Source organism: Mustelus asterias, chromosome 21 (genome assembly GCF_964213995.1).
Source record: "Mustelus asterias chromosome 21, sMusAst1.hap1.1, whole genome shotgun sequence".
Classification (NCBI taxonomy): Eukaryota; Metazoa; Chordata; class Chondrichthyes; order Carcharhiniformes; family Triakidae; genus Mustelus; species Mustelus asterias.
In genome coordinates this window covers 38,190,916-38,216,126 of record NC_135821.1, presented here as the reverse complement: position 1 = coordinate 38,216,126, position 25,211 = coordinate 38,190,916, and the positions used below count along the sequence as shown (strand labels likewise).

Here is a 25,211-nt window from a genome sequence, read left to right as displayed (position 1 = left end):
CAGTGCTCACTGTAACAACGTACGTATTAACTTCTGCCATTACGTGCAGGATATAGTTCACTATTATTCGGAAATCAGAGTTACTAATTCCCCTCAAACTCCAGGAAATTACTGTTCAAATTCCTCAAAAAATGAACAGACTATAAAAGGAGTAAGCTCTAAGTTTACTCGAAAATGTTTTACCCAAACCATGTCAACGTCTAACTCTTTAAAATTATTTTATTCCTGGTTTGAAAATATATGTAATACTTGTATTTGTAGCAAGCTGGCAGCGGAATAAGTCATAGCGTCACTGCTACATGTTGAGATCCCCAAAAAAATGTAATCACAGATACTTTACAGTCTAGCATTGCGTGCTGACTGATGATGCATACAAATTATCAGCTTCATAGACCAACTGTGGCAGTGTTGAAAGCTTTTACCTAAATGGCTTCTCTCCTGTATGGGTCCGGACATGCTTCCTCAGGTCACTGAGTGTAGTAAAGTACTTAGTGCAGCCTTCTGATTCACAGTTAAATGTTTTCCCTGTGTGAAGCCTCTGATGGGCTTTCAACCTGGAAATGAAATGGAAATTAAGGCAGTTACTACTAGAGTGGATAATAGAGTTGACAACTTAATGTATGATACATTAACAATTGCTAAACCATATTTTACATGGAAGAGTTGTCAAAGAATTTATCTTCAGGAGAGCTTCACTTAAAGCAGAGTAGCATCAAACATCGCAAATCAAAAAAAACTCGGATATGTTCACAAACGTAAAATACTGCGCATGCCAGAAATCAAATAGAAACAGAAAATGTTGGAAATACTCAGGGGGTCCGGCAGTATGTTTGGAAAGAGAAACAGAGTGCTGTTCATCATTTCAACTATTTTTAGACCCTGATCCCTCTACACCTCCATCCCTTACCAGGGCCATCGGAGAGCTCTCCATTTCTTCAGAAGCACCAACAGTCTCCAGCCACCAGCACCCACCGAGCTGAACTGGTTTTCACTTTCAACACTTTTCCATTAACTTCGTTCACATCCTGTGTCAAGGGGCCTGCCTTTTCGTGGAACATTTTTTCCAGTCTTATTCTGGCCCCCATCCCTTACCTTTTTTCCGATGACTATCAATAGTTCCCTGCTCGTGCCCCGAACTTGAGAATTTCAACTGATTTTTCTTCCAATTTCCACCCTTCTCATGTGGCCCTCCAACTCTCTACTTCCTTGTCTCAATTTCTGAGGATAGACTCAACTGATACTCACTATAAATCAACTTATTCCTCAATGACTCTCCAACTGTGACTGACAACGACATCAAAAGCATTCATTGAAGTTCATACTGACAAGGACCTCAAATGTGTTCATTCAAATTCTGTTCTCACCTTTTCTCCACCTTCCCAGAACCACAATAGGGTTTCCCTTGTCCTTACCCCAGCACCCTTTGTATTAAACAGATCATCCATTGCCATTTTTGCCATCTCCAACATGATGCCATTAACAAACAATCCCTTCCCAACCCCCTTCAGCATTCTGAAGGGACTGTCCCCACCACGATACACTGGCCCACTCTTCATTGCTCCAACACCCCCCCCCTCCTCTTCACACAACACATTTTCATGCAAGCCAAAAGTGTCTTCCAATTTATATTTATAAAACAATCAGGTTACTCATGAATTGTTTTAAATCAGATAACCAATAAATCAGAAACATACAATAATGATTTTTGTTTTTAATAGTCTATTTAAACTCTGTTTTCAAGCTGATTCTCTACCATCCACTACCAGGTGAGCAGAAATTTCCTTCAAACTAAATACTGGGAAGACAAAACCAGTCTTTGGTCTCGCCACAAACTCTGCTCCCTAGCTACTGGCTCCGTTCCTCACCCTGATAAATGTCAGGTTGGATACCTTCTGGCCACAAATATGCTCCACCATCAAGATAGCCTAATTCTTCCTGCGTAACATTGGCTAATTCCATCCTGGCCTCAGCAAATCTCCTGATGCATGTCTTCATTACCTCTAGGCTTTATTATTCCAATGCTCTCCTTGTCACCCTATCTTCCACCATGCATAAACTTGAGCTCATCCAAAATTCTGTAACCCATGTCCTAACTCTCACCATGTTCAATTCATTTATCACCCCAGTGCGTGCTGACCTATAATAAACCCTGGTTCAGAAAGTTCTCAAATTAAAGTTCCATTCCTTGATTTAATCTCTCAAGAATAAGAACTCTGAGCAAGAGTAGGCAATTCAGCCCCTTGAGCTCCAGCATTTAATACAAAAATGGTGATCTCATCTTGGCCTCAACTCCACTTACCTACCCATTCACCATTGCCCTTCAAACCCTTACTAGATAAAAATCTGCCCACCTCTTCCTAAAAATTTAAGTCCCGGCATCCACCACGCTCTGGGATAGTGAATTCCACAGACTCATGATCCTTTAATCAAAGTAATTTCTTATCTCAGTTTTAGGATAAGGGGTATCAGATTTAAAACAATGACTGCTTGTTCTAGATTACCCTACAAGAGGAAACATCCTCTCCACGTCCACTTTGTCAATCCCTCTTACCATCTTGTACACCTCAATTAAATCTCCTCTCATTCTTCTAAATTCCAGGGAGTATTGGCCTAAACTGCTCAACCCCTCTCAAGTCAAACCCCTTATATCTGAAATCAATCTAGTAAACCGCTCCTGAACCACCTCTAATGCAACTACATCCCTTTCTCAACGGGACTAAAATTGCACGCGATATTCTAAGTGTGGTCTCACTAATGCTTTAAAGAGTAGCAGCAACCCTTACTGCTTTTATATTCTATTCCTTAAACAATAAATGCCAAGATTCCATTAGTCTTCCTTATTACCTGCTGTATTGGCATACTTGTTTTCTGCGATTCATGAATGAGAACACTCAGATCCCTCTACACCAAGCACTTTGAAGTTTCTCTCCATTTATATAATTTCCTTTGTATTTTTCCTACCAAAATGGATAATCTCACACTTAACCACATTAAACTCCATCTGCCAAATTTTGTCCTATTCACTTAACCGATCCATATCCATTGTAAATTTCTTATTTCATTATTGCAAATCACTATCCCACCTATTTTAGTGTTATCTGCAAATTTAGCTATGGTATCTACTATCCCTGCATCCAAGTCATTAATAGATTATGTTCTTGCCTCTCTGCATCGCTGTTGCCTCCTCCAGGCCTAAAAGCCTTTGAGATCTTGGCAGTGCTCCAATTCTGGCCTAGTACATCACAGATTTTATATTACTCCACTTTTGGTACCTGTGCTTCAGTTGCTAATGCCCCAAATCCTACAATTCCATACCTCAATATCTCCCTCCCCTCCTTAAAACATATCTCCTTGTCCCCCTGCCAGCGTTCCCCCCCCACTCCACATTTTGCTTATCTGACCGAATATCTCATGTGGTTTATTACCTGTGAAACACATTATGTAATGTCTTTAACATTGTAAGACATTCTAAGTTGTTAGTTCTGTACTTAAAGTTGAATGCATAAATTCTTCAACAATTACTGCAAATCATTACATTTTATAAAACATATCTTTGGTTTTTGGACTGGAAGGTTTATAGTGGATTTCCCCAAGGAGTTGGTATTATATTCATCCCGTTGTACAGGACACAATTTTACCATCGTTGGACAATATGAAACTTATAAGTTTTGTGAACTGTATGAAGGATAGTGTAGAACTTCAAGTTGGTGGAATGAATGGATAAGTGCAGATAAAAGTTAATGCAGAGAATTGTAAAGTGATTAATTTTGGTAGGAAGAATGAAAAACAATCTAAAATAAAGGATATAATTCTAAATGGGGTACAGGAGCAGAGGGACATGTGGGTATATGAGCACAAATCATTGAAGGTGACAGGACATGTTGAAAGAATGGTCAATAACACGCCTTTGGCTTTATCAATTAGCGGATAGAGTACTAAAAGCAAGGACGTGTTATAAACATGTATAAGACACTGGTGTGGCCTTGACTGGAGTACTGCATCCAGTTCTGGGCACTGCACTTTAAGATGTGAAGGTATTAGAGGGAGTACAAAAAAGATTCAGGAGAATGGTTCCATGGCTGAGGAACTTCAATTACACAGATTAGAGAATTTGGGACTGCTTTCCCTGGAGAATGTTGGGAGGAGATTTAATAGAGGTATTCAAAATCATAAAGGATCTGGACAGAGTAGATCAGGAGAAACAGTTCTCATTTGCGGAAATATCAAAAATCGGAGGGCACAGAAATAAGGTCATTAGCAAAAAAAAAAATCAATGGCAGCGTGAGGAAAAACCTTTGTGCAGTGAGTGGTTAGGTGGAAGTAGTTGAATCAAGGCGTTCAAGAGGTAATGGAATAATAATCTGAAAAAGAACAACGTGCAGGGCTATGGGGAGAAGACAGAAGGCTACTAGGTGAACTGCTCCTTCAGAGAGCCAGCAGACACGACAGGTTGAATTGCCTCCTGTGCTGTAACCATTCTATGATTTAAGAAAATGGAAACTTGGCAATATTAATGTATTTTTAATTTTACCTAAAAAAGGGAAGAGGGATTTTTTTTTGATGCAAAGGACTAAAATGAAATGATAGCATCACAGCTGGGGTTGGCTTTTCCCTGAAACGAGTTCAACACACAAGTCAAAAAAAAAATCAATGCATAGATGCAATGGTTTAAGTCAGTAGCTAAGATAATTGGAGACACAAAGTGAGCAGGTGTGACTGAGTATCTGCCATTTAAACAAGCAACTCTCGGTCTCAATTTAAAAATAAATGGAAGGTTTAAAACAACACTTTCAAAAGGCAAACATAAAACTTCACAATACTGAAGGCTAACTAATACACAACTACACTGCTGTTTGGACATGATGGAACTAGGTTGAGCAACTCAAATGTTTATAGCCCCTTGCGTGGCTGTGTTCTGCACGTATTCAACAGAAATTGCTAATCAGCCACAAGCGTGGTTACAAACACAGTGACAGCTCAAGTGACTTTAGTGGAAAATATCTTGTACGTGATACAAGTAAACATTAGACATTTGTGTACTTAAAAATTTATCCTTCAGTAATCAAACATAGCACTCAACTCTCATTGTTTGCTTTCTTTACCATTTTACCAAAGGGAGCCGAGAATGTATACACGCACATACCAAAGATAAGAGTCTAGAGATCACGTGACAAATTCTTACAGCTTGTTATAAACCAAGTCTCCATTGCTTCTAAGCTCTGATCAAGCGACTGACACGGAAAAATATGGTCAGGCTGACCCAAAGTTTTGAAGTGGAGATGCCGGCGTTGGACTGGGGTAAACACAGTAAGAAAGTTTTGAAAGCAGGACACATGCAATAAGCTGATTAACATGACCAGAGCATTTGAACAAACACTGCAAGCACTAGAAATCAAACAAATAGAAAATGTGGAAAAACACAGTAGTCAGTTCGATATGGAGAACACAGGCAAGTTAACATTTCAGGTGCAACTGTTCATTAGGACTGATGCAGAAATGCAAGATTACGAGAAAAGACTGGCAGACAACATAAAGGGGAATTTTCTGTAGGCAAATAAATAGTACATGGATGGCAAAAAGAGAAGGGCTGATTACCCAAAAGGTCATTTATACACAGAGGCAGGGGTATGGCTGAGATCTTAAATTAACACTTTGCATCTGTCTTTACCAAGAGGGAGAGACTATCCAGGCCATTGTGATAGGACAGTAAACTGTCACCAGAAGGGTTCAAAATTCAAACATGAAGCATTCGATAGACTGTGCTTAAAGTTGATAAGGCATGCGATGCATCCACTGACATGGAAGGAATAAAAGTAGAAATTGCAGGGGGCACTGACCATAATTTTTGTTTTCCCTCAACACAGGGGAGGTTCCAGAGAACGAGAAATGTAGACAGTACACTTGTTCAAAAAGAGTTGTACGGATAAGCTTACAATTACAAACCAGTTTAACTTTAGTGGTGTGGAAACTTCTAGAAACAATTATTCAAGATATAATTAATAGTCACATGGAACATTGTGATGTGATTAGGATTTTTAAAGGGGAAACCACGTTTTAACGAACTTGCTGGAGTTTTCTGAAGAGGAAACGGAAAGGGTCAATGAGGATAATGCTGTTGATGTGGTGTATCTGGACTTTCAAAAGACATGTAATACAGTAGCACACAGACTGGATCAGAATGAACTGAACCAGACATATAAATACTGTGGCTACAAGAGCAGGTCAGGAATCCTGCAGCAAGTAACTCACTTCCTGACTCCCAAAAGTCTGTCTACCATCTACAAGGCACAAGTCAGGAGTGTGATGGAATACATTCCACATACCTGGATGAGTGCAGCTCTAACAACCTTCAAGAAGCTTGACACCATCCAGGATAAAGCAGCCAGCTTGTTATCCCTTCTACAAACATTCAATCCCTCCACCACCGACAAACAGTGGCAGAAGTGTGTATGATCAAGATGCAATGCAGAAACACACCAAGGTTTCTTAGGCAGCACCTTCCAAACCCACAACCATCTAGGACAAGGTCAGCAGATGTCTGGAGTTCCCCCAAGTCACTCACCATCCTGACTTGGAAATATATCACCATTCCTTCACTGTAGCCAGGTCAAAATCCTGGGACTCCCTCCCTAACAGCACTGGATGCACCTACACCTCAGGGACTGCAACAGTTCAAGGTGACAGCTCACCACCATCACCTTCTCAAGGGCAACAAATGCTGGCCTAGCCATCATTGTCAATCACCCGAATGAACTTTAAAAATAAAAGCATTTGTACAGAAGGTTACGCCAGAAATGTTAACTTGTCTGTTCTCTCCAGTCACTGGCTAACTAGTGACTGCTTGTGTTTCACAATTCCATTGTTTTATCGCTATTGTCTAATGCAAAGAAAATAACAGTCTTGCATTTATATCACTATACAACCTCAGGATGGTCTAGAGTACTATGTATGGTCAGCATTGTAATGTGGAAAGCACAGCAGCTAATTTGCACGCAGTACAATCCCATAAATAGAAATGCAAATGACCAGATTCTGGCTATTAATATCAGTCCAGGGATAATTATTAGCCAGGACACAAAGAACTTATTCATTCTTTTCAAAACAGTACCATAGGACTTTTTAAGTACATCTGAAAGCCAGATTTAATGTCTCATCAGATGATGCTACTTTTCACAATTTCCTTCATGCTGAACGGGTATCAACCGAGGTTTTATGGTCAGGTCTCTGGAGCGGGACTTGAACCCACAATCGTCAGACTTAGTGGAAAAAGAACCATCAACTGGCATTGCTCTCCCAGAAGAAGCAACATTAAAGAAACTCTATTCTTAGGTCTTAGGTTATAATACTACCTTTCCGCCACCTCCCCCCCCCCATACACTTGCCCCTCATCTTTATTTGCTTTCCTTTATGATTCTAGTTATGGTGAAGATTAACACTCAATATGTTAAGTTTGTCTGTTCTGCCACAGACCTTGACTAACCTGTAAAGTTTGCAGCATTTTTTGTTTTCTTTGCCTACAACAGCCTTGTATAAATATTAAATTCTACGTCACCCAGTCTGTCAGCATTCGGATGCTTTGCAACACCATATAAACAGCATGAGCTGCAATATAGTACGAAACAAAGTATTTATATTTTCCATCCCAGTACAGCTGCAGTCTGAACGGTGCTAAATATAGACCTCGCCCAAACTTTGTTGCCAGTTCATGAATGAAATTTCCTATGGTCTGACCTTGCTTTGAACAGTAACCAAGATTGCTATGGTGTACCTTCAAGATTACGTATCATGACAAATGACAAGTTATTTAAAAGCCAGGATGCAGGAAGAGATGCTGGAATTGCCCAATATGGCCAAAAGAGTTTTTTTTTAAAGTGTAGAATTTGGCAAAGACGATAAGGACAGGGATGAAGAGATAAAATAAGTCCACTTCAGCTGAATTTCAACTTCACTGCCTGTTTCAAATTTACATCTCTGGATGAATGAAACTCTGCTGCTCGTGGAGGGGGAAGAAACAATGAGGAAAGACAAACATACAGAATGGATACTACATTACTATTGCTGAAAAAAAAAGACTTTGCCGAAGCTTTTTGTCTCACTCAATCAGGACAATTCACAAAAACACCAAATAGAAAGGGAGCAATTTATTAAACAACATTATCCATGACAATATCTCTACCAGAGTCCATCTGCCAATCAGCACTCTTCTCGTAGTATAAGTTGTTATTCCTTTTACATTTGGTATTCTTGTGAACTGTTCTGATAAGTGTGGGGCAAAAAGCTTCAATTTAAAAAAATGCATTTTGTTTAAGTACAGTAGCACAATGGTTAGCGCTGCTGCTTCACAGCGGCAGGGACCCGAGTTCGATTCCCGGCTCGGGTCACCGTCTGTGTGGAGTGTGCACATTCTCCCAGTGTCTGCGTGGGTTTCCGCCGGGTGCTCTGGTTTCCCCCCACAGTCTGAAAGATGTGCTGGTTAGGTGCATTGACCCAAACAGGCGCCGGACTGTGGCGACTAGGAGAATTTCACAATAACTTCACTGCAGTGTTAGCGTAAACTTGTGACTAATAAACAAACTTTTAAAATAAGATTCAAGTTCTGTACTACCAAATGAATGTTTGAATATTACATTCTGTAAGTTGCTACAAAGTCTTTTTCATGTTGGAATCTTTGTCATCACTTGAGTTGAGTGATCAACATTACAGCAGCTGCTTGCTGTGTGTTTGAATTTCACCAGAACAATGAATGATAAGCTTCCCACAATAAGCAGAGCATTTTATTGAAAGCTACACTCGGTGCTCTAATTCGCCCCACAGTGCAGCACATATTTGTCATCAAGCATGTATCTTTGGTTGCAAGATTGTCAAGCACAAGAATATTTCTCAGTTCATGAGGTGATGCAGAGTACCTTAATGGATTTAAAACCACAAGCTGCTTCAAATCATCTTTTCAGCCCCCGCAAATCATATTAACAACAAACAGATCGCACCAGCCTTATAAACTTTATCATCTTTCTCACAAAAGTTATCAATATCCAACTCTACATGGTCTGAGACAGGGACTCACTGTGCCAACCATTTGTTAATTCCCTTGTTCATTTAATACAATTAGAATGCTACAATCAGCCCTCTAACTGAATGACAACTTATCCTGTCATGAAAAACAAACTTGTTTCCTCCTCCTGCTTGTTTGCTTGTTGGAACCTGTTGGGAATAGAGTGGTGGCAAAAATAGATATTCTGAAGTCAAAGGGTTTTAGATTCAGCTTTAGCAAATAAAGCCTTGAAATGTGCTTTTTCTTCCATTCCAAGTAGTACAATGACGCTTCTCATAGCTGGGGGAAAAAAAAATAATGCAACCACAGAACATTTTTGTGCCAAATTAAAAACCAGTTCAAAATACCTACATTCAAAAAAAAGTTGAACAAGGTCAAAAATCCACAAGGGCAGACCAGCAACTAAGACCTGAAAGCACAGTTACGAGCAAAAGGATCCTATCACTAATATGTACACAATGACTTTGCAGTTGCACTGGGGCTGACATTGCTCTTGTATTTGATAGGGCACAGATAAGACAAGCTTACAAGATTGACAGAGAAACTGATCCATCTAGCTTCCCCCACACCAAGACGCTGTATTTTAAACAGGATTGGGGATAGTGGAATTAAAATTTCCAGTTTTTAACAAAGGGATTGCTGTGGTACTGTGGACTAGTATTTGAAATCCACACAGCAGGTTTAGTTTATTAGTGTCACAAGGAGGCTTACATAAACACTGCAATGAAGTTAGTGAAAATCCCCTAGTCGCCACACTCCGGCACCTGTTTGGGTACACGGAGGGAGAATTTAGCAGGGCCAATGCACCTAACCAGCATGTCTTTCAGACTGTGGAAGGAAACCAGAGCACCCGGAGGAAACCCACGCAGACACAGGGAGAACCTGCAGACTCCGCACAGACTGACAGTGACCCAAGTTGGGAATTGAACCTGGGTCCCTGGCGCTGGGAGGCAGCAGTGCCAACCACTGTGCCACTGTAGGTATATCTTCAAATAAAATTATTTTGATCATGCTGTGTAAGATTGCAGCTGATCAGGCAAGGGTGCAGTTTTTCATGTAGAGATCAATCCAGTGATTTATTATCAAAACACTATTTTCCAAGATCAAAAAGCTATTAAGTGAATGAAAAAAAAACACAAACTGAAAATAAAGGAATCAAAAGGCTGTTGGTATAAAAGGGAGAGAGTTTTAAAAACCAATTTGACAGCTGAACAAGTGAACCAATGCTGGGTGGTTGGAAGCAGTTGAAAGGTCATGGATACAAGATTTAATTGGAGAGATTAGAGACAAGAGCATGTACAATGTTCTTTAGAGACATGAAAGCCAGTAGTTGAGGTTGGGAATATCTTAAGGTTGAAGATTAGATTTGATAGGTGGATAAAAGTAAAGAGAACAGGGTGATACAGGAGTTGGTTGCGATTACGTCCAAATGGAACGCATCCTAGGTTATTAAAAAAAAAGCAATGGGAGAAATAGCAGAGGCCTCGATTACAATCTTTCAATTCTCATTCATGGATATAATAGTACCAGAGGATTGCTAATGTTATATCACTACTCAAAGGAGGGGGATAAGCCAAAAGCTATACACCAATCAGCCTTAACACGAGTATCCAACTTCCCTCCAGCAAATCAGGGACAAAATAAACTTTCATTTGGAAAGACATGGATTAATCAAGGCGAGCTAGCATGGATTTATTTAAGCTCAATCATGCTATGAACTTGTAATAAGGTGGCTATAAATAGAGGAATACAAAATATTTTTTAAAACTCCTATTGATTCGTGTCAGAGGTTAGATATTCAAAAATTATTGGAATATCTGGGGAAAGAAGTTGAGGAGAATTTTTTCAGTTGTCAGAAACATGAACGTTTCACTTGAAAAAGGTGGAAGGAAGCAGCTTCCAAAATCGATTCTAAAAAGGAAGCTGTAAAGGTACTTGAGCACAAGGAGTATAACCGAATTGCAGAATAAAAGTGAGGGCGTGGGGCTAAGTGACGCCGCTCTTTCCAAGTGTTAACACAGACATGATGGGTTGAATGGTCTCTGTGTGCTGTAAGTTTCTATGATTCTCTTGGCTTGCTTGATGGGTAATCATAGTCATGGATGAGTTGGGCTGAATAACCTGTTCGTTATTATCTGCTTCAGTAAGCTTTCCATAAGCGAACAAAAGATCTGTCCAACTCCATGATTTCAGTGAATCACTGAACATGTATCTCTTGCCCTTGGCACCAGACTAAATTGCTGACCTGATGAGAACAGGATTATGGAACAGCTCAACACTTGTGGGCCATTTCCAGAAGTCTTTGACTAGTCCCTCACACATTTAAGTTGTACAAGAAAAACAGGGAAAATGCACAATTAAGAATAAGGAATAAGATATGAAACAACAAACAGCAACATATCCACATTTGAAACACCCTATGGATTAACAAGGCAACCAATTCAAAACTAATAACCCAAAACAATCAAAGAAAGGTCTGCAAAGGGCTCTCTTACCCAATTCAAGGCTGGTAAATAGTAATAGATCAAGTCAAACCTGACTAAAGTAAATGTCTCATCTTTCAGGAATGCTGATGGAAATTGGAAAGGCTATTAAATGGTGACTGAATGGAACTCATGGAATTGTGACCATCCGTGAACCATGAGGCATTCACTTAGCAGTGCACAGACAAACTGAAGTCAGAATATTTTGTGACCAGAACCTCAACGTCTTAAATTAGGCACTTAGCTTTGCGATAACAGACTTTTCGTTCTGTCCAGTGACACATCTAATGCCTAATGTAAATGTGGCATGAAGTATGTGGCATCACATGACTGACACCTGTTTAATATACCCCCACAGAGACAGATTGGGGAAAATACACCAATTAATTCATGGAAAGGTGTGACCACATTAATGGGGTTGTATTATAGACCACCCAATAGTCAGCGAGAATTGGAGGAGCAAATCAGCAGAGAGATAGCAGACAACTTCAGGAAACATAAAGTTGTGATAGTAGGGGATTTTAATTTTCCACATATAGATTGGGACTCCCATACTGTTAAAGTTCTAGACGAGTTAGAGTTTGTAAAATGTGTTCAGGAAAATCTTCTAAATCAATATATAGAGGTACCAACTAGACAGGATGTAATATTAGATCTCCTATTAGGAAACGAGTTAGGACAAGTGACGGAAGTGTGTGTAGGGGAACACTTTGGTTCCAGTGATCATAACGCCATTAGTTTCAAGTTGATCATGGATAAAGATAGATCTGGTCCTCGGGTTGAGGTTCTAAACTGGAAAAAGGCCAAATTTGAAGAAATGAGAAAGGATCTAAAAAGCGTGGATTGGGGCAGGCTGTTCTCTGGCAAGGATGTGAATGATAAGTGGGAGGCCTTCAAAGGAGAAATTTTGAGAGTGCAGAGTTTGTATGTTCCTGTCAGGATTAAAGGCAAAGTGAATAAGAATAAGGAACCTTGGTTCTCGAGGGATATTGATACATCTCTCTTCTTCTCGACCAGAGTATGACATGTATAGGCAACAGGGAGCAAATAAGATGCTTGAGGAGTATAAAAAGCGCAAGAAACTACTTAAGAAATCAGGAGGGCTAAAAGACGACATGAGGTTGCTTTGGCAGACAAGGTGAAGGATAATCCCAAGAGCTTCTACAGGTATATAAAGAGCAAAAGGATAGTAAGGGATAAAATTGGTCCTCTTGAAGATCAGAGTGGTCGGCTATGTATGGAACCAAAAGAAATGGGGGAGATATTAAATGGGTTTTTTGCATCCGTATTTACTAAGGAAACTGGCATGGAGGCTATGGAAATAAGGCAAACAAGTAGAAATTATAGAAATCATAGAAACCCTACAGTACAGAAAGAGGCCATTTGGCCCATCGAGTCTGCATTGACCACAATCCCACCCAGGCCCGACCCCCATATCCCTACATATTTACCCTCTAATCCCTCATACCTACACATCTCAGTACACTAAGGGGCAATTTTTTAGCATGGCCAATCAACCAAACCCGCACATCTTTGGACGGTGGGAGGAAACCAGAGCACCCGGAGGAAACCCACGCAGACACGAGGAGAATGTGCAAACTCCACACAGACATTGACCCGAGCCGGGAATTGAACCCAGGTCCCTGGAGCTGTGCAGCAGCAGTGCTAACCACTGTGCAGCAGCAGTGCTAACCACTGTGCAGCAGCAGTGCTAACCACTGTGCAGCAGCAGTGCTAACCACTGTGCAGCAGCAGTGCTAACCACTGTGCAGCAGCAGTGCTAACCACTGTGCAGCAGCAGTGCTAACCACTGTGCAGCAGCAGTGCTAACCACTGTGCAGCAGCAGTGCTAACCACTGTGCAGCAGCAGTGCTAACCACTGTGCAGCAGCAGTGCTAACCACTGTGCAGCAGCAGTGCTAACCACTGTGCAGCAGCAGTGCTAACCACTGTGCAGCAGCAGTGCTAACCACTGTGCAGCAGCAGTGCTAACCACTGTGCAGCAGCAGTGCTAACCACTGTGCAGCAGCAGTGCTAACCACTGTGCAGCAGCAGTGCTAACCACTGTGCAGCAGCAGTGCTAACCACTGTGCAGCAGCAGTGCTAACCACTGTGCAGCAGCAGTGCTAACCACTGTGCAGCAGCAGTGCTAACCACTGTGCAGCAGCAGTGCTAACCACTGTGCAGCAGCAGTGCTAACCACTGTGCAGCAGCAGTGCTAACCACTGTGCAGCAGCAGTGCTAACCACTGTGCAGCAGCAGTGCTAACCACTGTGCAGCAGCAGTGCTAACCACTGTGCAGCAGCAGTGCTAACCACTGTGCAGCAGCAGTGCTAACCACTGTGCAGCAGCAGTGCTCACCACTGTGCAGCAGCAGTGCTCACCACTGTGCAGCAGCAGTGCTCACCACTGTGCAGCAGCAGTGCTCACCACTGTGCAGCAGCAGTGCTCACCACTGTGCAGCAGCAGTGCTCACCACTGTGCAGCAGCAGTGCTCACCACTGTGCAGCAGCAGTGCTCACCACTGTGCAGCAGCAGTGCTCACCACTGTGCAGCAGCAGTGCTCACCACTGTGCAGCAGCAGTGCTCACCACTGTGCAGCAGCAGTGCTCACCACTGTGCAGCAGCAGTGCTCACCACTGTGCAGCAGCAGTGCTCACCACTGTGCAGCAGCAGTGCTCACCACTGTGCAGCAGCAGTGCTCACCACTGTGCAGCAGCAGTGCTCACCACTGTGCAGCAGCAGTGCTCACCACTGTGCAGCAGCAGTGCTAACCACTGTGCAGCAGCAGTGCTCACCACTGTGCAGCAGCAGTGCTCACCACTGTGCAGCAGCAGTGCTAACCACTGTGCAGCAGCAGTGCTAACCACTGTGCAGCAGCAGTGCTAACCACTGTGCAGCAGCAGTGCTAACCACTGTGCAGCAGCAGTGCTAACCACTGTGCAGCAGCAGTGCTAACCACTGTGCAGCAGCAGTGCTAACCACTGTGCAGCAGCGCTAACCACTGTGCAGCAGCAGTGCTAACCACTGTGCAGCAGCAGTGCTAACCACTGTGCAGCAGCAGTGCTAACCACTGTGCAGCAGCAGTGCTAACCACTGTGCAGCAGCAGTGCTAACCACTGTGCAGCAGCAGTGCTAACCACTGTGCAGCAGCAGTGCTAACCACTGTGCTACCGTGCCGCCCGTAGGGAGGTCATGGAACCTATACAGATTAAAGGGGAGGAGGTGCTTGCTGTCTTGAGGCAAATCAGAGTAGGTAAATCCCCAGGACCGGACAGGGTATTCCCTCGGACCTTGAAGGAGACTAGTGTTGAAATTGCAGGGGCCCTGGCAGATATATTTAAAATGTCGGCATCCACGGGGGAGGTGCCGGATGATTGGAGGATAGCTCATGTTGTTCCGTTGTTTAAAAAAGGCTCAAAAAGTAATGCGGGAAATTATAGGCCGGCAAGTTTGACGTCAGTAGGTGGTAAATTATTGGAAGGAGTACTAAAAGATAGGATCCACAAATATTTGGATAGACAGGGACTTATTAGGGAGAGTCAACATGGCTTTGTGCGTGGTAGGTCATGTTTAACCAATCTATTAGAGTTTTTCGAGGAGGTTACCAGGAAAGTGGGTGAAGGGGAAGGCAGTGGATGTTGTCTACATGGACTTCAGTAAGGCCTTTGACAAGGTCCTGCATGGGAGGTTAGTCAGGAAGGTTCAGTCACTAGGTATACATGGAGGGGTAATAAATTGGATTAGACATTGGCTCAATGGAAGAAGCCAGAGAGTGGTAGTGGAGGATTGCTTCTCTGAGTGGAGGCCTGTGACTAGTGGTGTGCCACAGGGATCAGTGCTGGGTCCATTGTTGTTTGTCATCTATATCAATGATCTGGATGATAATGTGGTAAATTGGATCAGCAAATTTGCTGGTGATACTAAGATTGGAGGTGTAGTGGACAATGAGGAAGGTTTTCAAAGCTTGCAGAGTGATTTGGACCAGCCAGAAAAATGGGCTGAAAAATGGCAGATGGAGTTTAATGCAGACAAGTGTGAGGTATTGCACTTTGGAAGGACAAACCAAGGTAGAACATACAAGATAAACGGTAGGACACTGAAGAGTGCAGTAGAACAGAGGGATCTGGGAATACAGATACATAATTCCCTAAAAGTGGCGCCACAGGTAGATAGGGTCGTAAAGAGTGCTTTTGGTACATTGGCCTTTATAAAATCAAAGTATTGAGTATAGGAGTTGGAATGTTATGGTGAGGTTGTATAAGACATTGGTGACGCCGAATTTAGAGTATTGTGTGCAGTTTGTGTCACCTAATTACAGAAAGGATATTAATAAGGTTGAAAGAGTGCAGAGAAGGTTTACAAGGATGTTGCCGGGACTTGAGAAACTGAGTTAGAGAGAAAGGTTGAATAGGTTAGGACTTTATTCCCTGGAGCGTAGATGAGGGGAGATTTGATAGAGGTGTATAAAGTTATGATGGGTATAGATAGAGTGAATGCAAGCAGGTTTTTTCCACTGAGGCTGGGGGGAAAATAACTAGAGGACATGGGTTAAAGGCGAGGGGGGAAAAGTTTAAAGGGAATATTAGGCGGGGGGCTTCTTCACGCAGAGAGTGGTGGGAGTGTGGAATGAGCTGCCAGATGAGGTGGTGAATGCAGGCTCACTTTTAACATTTAAGAAAAACTTGGACATGTACATGGAGGAGAGGGATGTGGAGGGATATGGTCCAGGTGGTCAGTGGGACTAGGCAGAAAAATGGTTCGGCACAGCCAAGTAGGGCCAAAAGGCCTGTTTCTGTGCTGTAATGTTCTATGGTTCTATGGCCATCAAATTTCACACAAAAATACCGACTTTGGAAATGGAAACGACTTGCATTTATATAGCACCTTTCTTGATTTCAAGGCATCCAAGTGCTTTATAGTCAATTAAGTACTTCTGAAGTGCAAACACTGTTGTAATATAGGAAACATGGCAGCCAATTTGTGCACAGTTCCCACAAACAGCAATGACCAAACCAACAGAGAAAATGTTGGAAAATCTCAGCAGGTCTGGCAGCATCTGTAAGGAGAGAAAAGTGCTGATGTTTCAAATCCAGATGACCCTTTGTCAAAGCTAAAAGGCATAGAAAGTGGGAGATATTTATATTGCAGAGTGAGGAAATGAAAGATGAGTCATAGCCACAGGAACCAGGGAAAAAGACTGCTAATGCCTGTCCACAGAGAGAATAAAGGGTGTGAACGGCCAAGAGAAGCTGTAACAGATGAAGATGGTGGGGTGGTGGGGGAAAGAGAAAGGATAGAATAGAAGTAAAATGTAGAAAAGGGGAAGCGGGGGAGAGAGAAAAGGTAAGGGAAGGGGGATAAAGTAGGGGGAAGTGTGGAAAACTGTTGGGACATTGGCCGACTCAATTTTTCTGCCCCCTCACCCATTCCAACCACTCTCCTTCCGAGCTTTCCGCCCTTCGCTCCCTCAGGTCCAACCCTGACATTGTCATAAAACCTGCCGACAAAGGGGGTGCAGTTGTCCTCTGGCGCACTGACCTCTACCTCGCTGAGGCTGAGCGTCAACTATCAGATACTTCCTCCTACCTCCCCCTGGACCATGACCACACCACTGAACATCAAGCCATCATCTCCAACACCGTCACCGACCTCATTTCCTCCAGATGCCTTCCCCCACAACTTCCAACCCTAGTCTCTCAATCCTGGACAGTCTGCTTCTACCTACTTCCCAAAATCTACAAAAAGGACTGCCCTGGTAGGCCCATTGTGTCAGCATGCTCCTGCCGCACTGAACTTATTTCCTCTTACCTTGACTCCATCCTCACTCCCCGGTCCAATCCCTCCCCACCTACATCCAGGATTCCTCTGATGCCCTGGATCATATTGACAGCTTCCAGTTCGCAGGTCCTAACCACCTCCTATTCACCATAGATGTGCAATCTCTCTACACCTCCATCCCACACCAGGACGGCCCGAGAGCTCTTTGCTTCTTTCTTGGAGGCCTGAACAATTCCCATCCACTACCACTCTCCTCCACCTGGCTGAACCCGTTCTCTCAACAACATCTCCTTTAATTCATCCCACTTCCCCAAATCAAAGGAGTAGCAATGGGTACTCACATGGGTCCTAGCTACACTTGTCTTTTTATAGGGTACGTGGAACATTCCTTGTTCCAAGCCTACCCAGGTCCCCTCCCACAACTCCTTTACTGATACATCGATGACTATTTTGGTGCCGCTTCATGCTCTCGTCCAGACCTTGAAAAATTCATCAACTTCGCTTCCAGTTTCCACCCTTCCATGACCTTCACCTGGTCCATCTCAGACACTTCCCTTTACTTCCTTGACTTCTGTCTCCATTTCCAGCAACAGACTACCTACCAATATCCATTACAAGCCCACTGACTCCCACAGCTATCTGGACTACAGCTCTTCACACCCCACATCCTGTAAGGATTCCATCCTTTTCTCTCAGCTCCTTCGCCTCCGTCTCATTTGTTCCGATGATGCCACTTTCCAAAGTGGTGCTTCTAATATGTGCTCCTTTCTCCTCAACCATCAACCATGGATTCCCATCTAGTGGTCGACAGGGCCCTCAACAGCGTGCAGTCCATCTCCCGTGCCACGACACCCCGCCACCGCCAAGAACAAGGATAGAGTCTCCCTTGTTCTCATTTCACCCCGCCAGCCTCCGCATACAAAGCATAATCCTCTGCCATTTTCACCAACTCCAGCGTGATGCCACCACCAAACACATCTTCCCTTCACTCCCTCTGTCAGCATTCTGCAGAGATCATTCCCTCCGGGATAACCTCGTCCACTCCTCCACTATACCCAACATCTCTCCTGTCACCCATGGCACCTTCCCATGCAATGGCAGAAGGTGTAACATCTGCCCCTTTAGCTCTTCTATGCTTACCATCCAAGGCCCAAAACACTAATTCCAGGTTAAGCAGCGTTTCACTTGCACCTCTTTCAATTTGGTCTATTGCATTCGCTGCTCCCAATGTGGTCTCCTCTATATCGGAGAGACCAAGCGTAGACTGGGTGATCACTTTGCTGAGCACCTTCGGTCTGTGCGCAGTCAGGGCCCTGACCTTCCGGTTGCTTACCATTTTAACACCCGATCCTGCTCCCATGCCCACATGTCTGTCCTTGGCCTGCTGCAATGTTCCAGTGAAGCTCAACGCAAACTGGAGGAACAGCATCTCATCTTCGGCTGGGCACTTTACAGCGTTCCGGTCTCAGCATTGAATTCAACAACTTCAGATGATTAGCTCGACGCCACCTCGACCCCCTTGTTTTCATTCTATTTTATTTAATTTTTTAAAAAACTATTCTCAACGTTTTGTTTCCTTGTCTTTCTTCCCCCCTTCTCTCCCCCCCCCCCCCCCACTCTATCCCCCTTCCCTTTTCTACATTTTACCTCTGTCCCATCCTCTTCCACCTCCCCCCCTCCAACATCATCTGTCACAGCTTACAGCTTCTCTGCCATTTGGCCACACTCTTTATTCTCTGTGAACAGCCATTAGCAGTCTTTTCCCCTGGTTTCTGTGGCTATGACTCACCTTTCATTCCCTCAACCTGCAGTATAAATATCTCCCACTTTCTAGATCTTTAAGCTTTGATAAAGGGTCATCTGGACTCGAAACGTCAGCTCTTTTCTCTCCTTATAGATGCTGCCAGACCTACAGAGATTTTCCAGTGTTTTCTCTTGGTTTCAGATTCCAGCAGTAGTTTGCTTTTATCCAGTTTTTAGCAATGACCAAACAATCAGTTTTTGACTTTGACTGAGGTTAGGACAGAAAGGATAACTCACTCTTCCTCAAAAATGTCATGTCATAGTCAAAGGTGACATGATATGGAACAGTACAGAATGAGAGATTTTAATGAGCTAGGAAACCATACAGGAAGCTAACCGATATTGGCAATTCTGAAGGTGATCCTTTAGGTTGGCACAAACCCGGATGCTCTGAAGGATCACAATATAATCAGAAAAGAAACAGGCTGGACTGTGACTTTACCCAGGATAGAATCAGGTACAGGTGAACTCTTTTTATTGATGGGGGACAGGCAGACCTGCTTAGTGAAGTCTTTGTGAAGAAGCTGCGAACTGACATTACAAGTTTTATGCTGTGTGTAAGCATAGGCAAAGGATGCACTTCTTGCTTCTCTCAACAGAAAAGACAAACAAGGTCTCTGTTCTCTAGTTTATTCCATCAATTACATGTTGAGTGGCATCATACAGTGTAGCCTTTGAGTGCCTGATGCAGGTATTGCTGGAAATAATGCCCCACTCCATTTGTAATTATAAATGCACTGCTGTCACTTAAGGTTCAAGTGTTCTCTGCACTCTGGAAATGATTGCAAGTAGGGTAGGTTCACACACCAATTCACCGAGTACACTGGAGCGGAGAAGGATGAAGGGCAGGCTTGTGTTCATAGAATTCTATTGAAAATCGAGTGTCAGATTAGACAACAAGATTATGCATGGTGCCAGCATTAGCTTTTTTGGAACATGATTGGCATGATACAACTTGCCCAATGCTGACTTCACCAAACAAAGCAGATGCCCAATGCAAAGCTTGAGAGTAAGCACAATGGGGTGGGTAGTAGTGGTGATCATAAAGCTACTGGATTGAGATTAAAAACCATCTGGTTTCTGAATGCCCTTTTTTGTTGTCCTTATCCAGTCTAAAGTAGTCACCATAGTCGCAGATGGCCATTGATTTAGCCTGAGGATCACCACACCTCAGGCGAGGAGCAAGGTTGAGAAGGTGGGCCTTCATGAATAATCTCGGCCAGTACGGGAATTGAACCTATGCTGTTGGCCTCAGTTGGCATCACAAACATGCCGTCCAGCCAACTGAGCTAAACCAACCCCACCCCAATACTCTTTAGGGTATTGTTGTCTTTACACAGTCTAGTTTATGTATGACTCCAGATCGCAGCAATATGGTTGGCTCTTAACGGCCCTCTAAAATGGTCAAGCAAGGCACTAATTTGTATTCATGAAAGTGGCTAATCACCATTTTCTCAAGGACAATTGGGGTTAAGTGTTCGTCTTAACAAAGACACTGTTCTACCGTGAATGAATTTTTAAAAACTCTGGTGTCACTGATTGCAACTTTATTTGGAAGCTGCTCATTTAGCCAGGCCTCTGTTACCACAACTGGTTTTGTAGCAATACAAATTGCTGTTTCTGGAGTTCTGCATCCCTAGGATATACCTTCAATGGGATATGGTATTTGGCCATGCTGTGATTAGGAGAATGGTGACAAAGTACTAACCATCTGATGTACAGTTGTGCCAACCATGTCATTTTTAGGGGCTAGGTACATATTGTCCACTTCATCATGTGCAAGGCCTTCAATTCTCAATCCACGCCAGCCTAAGCCAGGTCCTGGTCTGCTGGAGTTTCTGCTTTTGCAGGTTCTCCTTCTGCCAGTCCTCCTTCAGGCTCATAACTGTTCACAGTCCTGTTCCCAGTGACACCAGAGTTTTAAAAAATTCATTCACGGTACAAGTGTCTTGGTTAAAAAAGACCAGCACTTAACCCCAATTGTCCTTGAGAAAATGGTGATTAGCCACTTTCATGAACAGAAATTAGTGCCTTACTTGACCATTTTAGAGGGCCGTTAAGAGCCAACCATATTGCTGCGATCTGGAGTCATACATAAACTAGACTGCGTAAAGACAACAATACCCTAAAGAGTATTGGGGTGAGGTTGGTTTAGCTCAGTTGGCTGGACGGCAGGTTTGCAATGCCAACTGACGCCAACAGCATAGGTTCAATTCCCGTACTGGCCGAGGTTATTCATGAAAAGCCCACCTTCCCAACCTTGCCCCTCACCTGAGGTGTGGTGATCCTCAGACAAAATCATCTGGGACTATGGTGACTACTTTAGGCTGGATAAGGACAACAAAAAAGGGCATTAGGAAACCAGATGGTTTTTAATCTCAATCCAGTAGCTTTACGATCACCACTACAGATACTTTCTTAATTCTAGATATTCTTTGATTAACTGAACTTAAATTTGCCAGCTGTGATGGTGGAAATATGTGTCAGGGATCAGCCTTTGCATTGCTAGTCCAGTAACGTTACCACTAAGCTACTGTAGCCGGTATGATGCAAAGCTGTAGCAGAGATGTGCAATTGAAGCTTGGGGTAACCACCCCACCAAATTTCCAATCAAACACTTGGTTAAGCAATGCCCCTTTTTCTGAAATAGGAAATAGCAAACCGAGCTTACTTTAAAACTGAACATAGCTCTTGTTTGCACTTGCTGTGTCAGTCGTTTTCTACTCAATGTGAACCAAAAGAGACCATGACAGAGCTCCAGCTCAGATCACTTCTTAAACTAAATTCCCACTTCCTAAAATGTTGGTTTCAGGGTCAGGTCACCAAGATGTGGCAAGTGTCTTACATTCTGCAGATTACAACAGCTCCTCCCGACGTGTGGACATTTCTAGCACGTGAGTCTTTTACAGAGAAGCTTCATAGGCTTCTTGAACATACAACAAGTTCTGTAAATTGCCTAATGGTCGTGTACAATACATGATTTTCTTCATCCTGGAAATTCAGTTATTAATATCTACCCATGTCTAAAAAATGTAAAAAGAAATTTCTGCTGAAAACTCCTTTATGAGGACAATGCACATCCTGATCTCAACTCACCGTGTGCTTTTCCTAGGCGAAACCACATTAACCACTAACAAATCACTGTAGAGTTACTGTATTTGAACAAAATCCACATCCTAAGGCATTAATTAACTGAGACAGATATGTTTCCTTTGCTATTAGAGTCATAGAGTCAGAGTTTTACAGCACAGAAAGAGGTCCTTCGGCCCATCGTGTCTGCGCTGGCCAAACACCTATCCTAATCCCATTTTCCAGTACTTGGTCTGTAGCCTTGTGTGGTATGGACTTCAAGAGCTCATCTGAATGCTTCTTATGAGGATTCCTGCCTCTACCAACCTTTTCAGGCAGTGAATTTCAGATTCCCACCACCTCTGGGTTAAGTTTTTCCTCAAATCCCTCAATCTCCTGCTTCTTACTTTAAATATATGGCCCCTCGTTATTGACTCCTCCGAGGGGAAAAGTTTCTTCCCATCTGCCCTATATCCCTCAATTTTGTACACCTCAATGAGGAACCCATCAGTCTTCTCTACTGCAAGGAAAACCCCAGCTTATCCAGCCTCTCTTCTTCCACAACAGAACCGCAAGAGTGAAAACCACCAATCCAAAATGAAGCAAACGGCTATCAAGTTACCATTCCTTTCAAGTGTCAACTTAGCTCAGCTGATACCACTAACACGGACTCATGAGGCCATAAGTTCGAGTCATGGATTCAGATGGGAGCTCATCCTATATATGGCTGCTTCACAGCAGCAGAGCAAGTGATGTCGCCTGGATGATATCTTCACCAACAGGCTGAGGGTTAATGCAAAACATTCCAAAACACCAGACAAGGAGCTCCCCGAACAAAATACAAACATATTCATTGGTTATGTATGCTGCTTGTGAGGCATTGCTGTTTGCAATTTGCTACCACTTCATGCAAGCGACTGAATTACGTTTGTAATAGTGAGTCTGAAAATCTTGGACATTTTGATAATGTAATACAGCTCGAGGAAATGTTTTTGCTCTTAAATTTGTGCAGAAAAAACATCACATGCATTCAGTACCATATTATGAAAAACAGTTCATTCCCTAATGCACATCTCTCAAGTTGGTGAGGAAAACAAAGCTACCTGTTGACCAAGTCTGTCAAGCAGTCCAGGTGTATGCAATCACAATTTGAGTGTCAAGGGACAGCAGCACTTGCTAATGTTCAACCCTGAACAGATTTTCAAAAATAAAGGCTCAAAAATCAATGTGATTAGTATTTAAATTTGGCTCCGCTCTTTGCAGCTAAGTCAGGAGTAGGAAGCAGGTGTTGCAGTATATTTTGCTCACGCAGGTTAAATTTAGCATTGTAAATCAGCTGTTACTAAAACTGTCCAACCTTTCAGTCCTGATGTTATTGAATGCATTAGGAACAAATGATATAATGACTTGAAATTCAGAAAGAAAAATAGAATGTCGGAAATGCACGAAGCGCCTTCCAGACTACCAGATCCACAAAAACAAAACTAGCTTTAACTCGTGAAATCTACTTCCTTGTTCGCTAGTCAAAAGAATGTAGAGATGGTTGAACCCTGCAACATTGAAACAATAATCAGTTTCGCCTCAAAGTCCAGGTATCACAATGCTACAAAGTATAGGTTGAGTGAAATCATAGAAACCCTACAGTGCAGAAGTAGGCCATTCGGCCCATCGAGTCTGCACCGACCACAATCCCACCCAGGCCCTACCCCCATATCCCTACATATTTACCCGCTAATCCCTCTCACCTACGCATCTCAGGACTCTAAGGGGCAATTTTTAGCATAACCTGCACATCTTTGGATTGTGGGAGGAAACCGGAGCACCCGGAGGAAACCCACGCAGACACGAGGAGAATGTGCAAACTCCACACAGACAGTGACCCAAGCCGGGAATCGAACCCAGTGAACCCAAACCAATTCAGGAATAGGCAAATCAAGTGACCGAGATCCTTTGAGGAAACTTGGTTTAAATTTCAAAAAAAGTGCTCAATTTAAAAATTCATTTCCCTCCTTCCTACACACAAAATGAAGACCCATCTCCGGCTAATCAATTCAAATGACAGAAATTTCCCGTTCAAAGCTAAGTCATTAGAAAGGCAAGATGTGAAAACATACACAAGAGTGAGAAAGACATAAGTAGGGAATTAGAGCGTATTAAACTAAACAGTGCAGGGTAGGGACCAAATTTGGGTGGATGCCATAAACCAAAAAGTAGAGACAAGGCAAGAGCAAAAATTCTTAATATTGGAAAAAATAAACAGACAATGGCAGGAAGGGACAGAGTATAAAGCTCAAAGTCAATCAGCTAATAAAGCTAGATGGTATAAAAATAATAAAAGGACAACTAAAAGTGCTGTATCCTAAACACATGTACCATTTGAAACAAAACAGATGTACACATGGCACAAACAGAAATTAATAAGTACAATCTGACAGCCATTGCAGAGACACGGCTACAGGATGAAATGGATTGGGACCTAATGTTGATGGGTACATGCCAATTAAGAAGGACGAGAAGCTCGGAAAAGGTGGAGGGATGGCTCTGTTAATTAATGATGGCATTAACACATGAGAGAGGGATGACTCAAGCTCAGGAAACCAGGATGTAGAAGCAATTTGGGTTGAGATGCAGAATGATAAAGGCAAGAAGTCACTTGTGGGTGGTGTGCAGGTCCCCTAATTTTAACTACGCAGTAGGACACAATATAAAAGAGGAGATAATGGAAGCTTGTCAGAAAACTCGTGATAATCATGGGGGATTTCAATCTACATACAGATTGGAAAAAAGGTGGGCAAAGCTAGCATAGATGAGTTCATAGGATGAGGCTAGGGGAGAAAAAAACCAGAGGGCATGGGTTAAGGGTGAAAGGAGAAAAGTTTAAAGGGAATATTAGGGGGGGCTTCTTCACGCAGAGAGTAGTGGGAGTGTGGAATGAGCTGCCGGATAAAGTGGTAAATGCGGGGTCACTTTTAACATTTAAGAAAAACTTGGACGGGTTCATGGATGAGAGGGGTGTGGAGGGAT

General features: G+C 43.0%; 1 protein-coding gene across 1 annotated transcript in view; it reads right to left on the bottom strand.

Moving 5' to 3' along the window:
* mtf1 (metal-regulatory transcription factor 1) overlaps positions 1-25,211 on the bottom strand; it is a 94,460-nt gene that overhangs the window by 36,228 nt on the left and 33,021 nt on the right. The window contains exon 4 of the mRNA XM_078237772.1: positions 423-554. Coding sequence (XP_078093898.1) covers positions 423-554 — 132 coding nt within the window. The remainder of the gene's footprint in view (positions 1-422; positions 555-25,211) is intronic.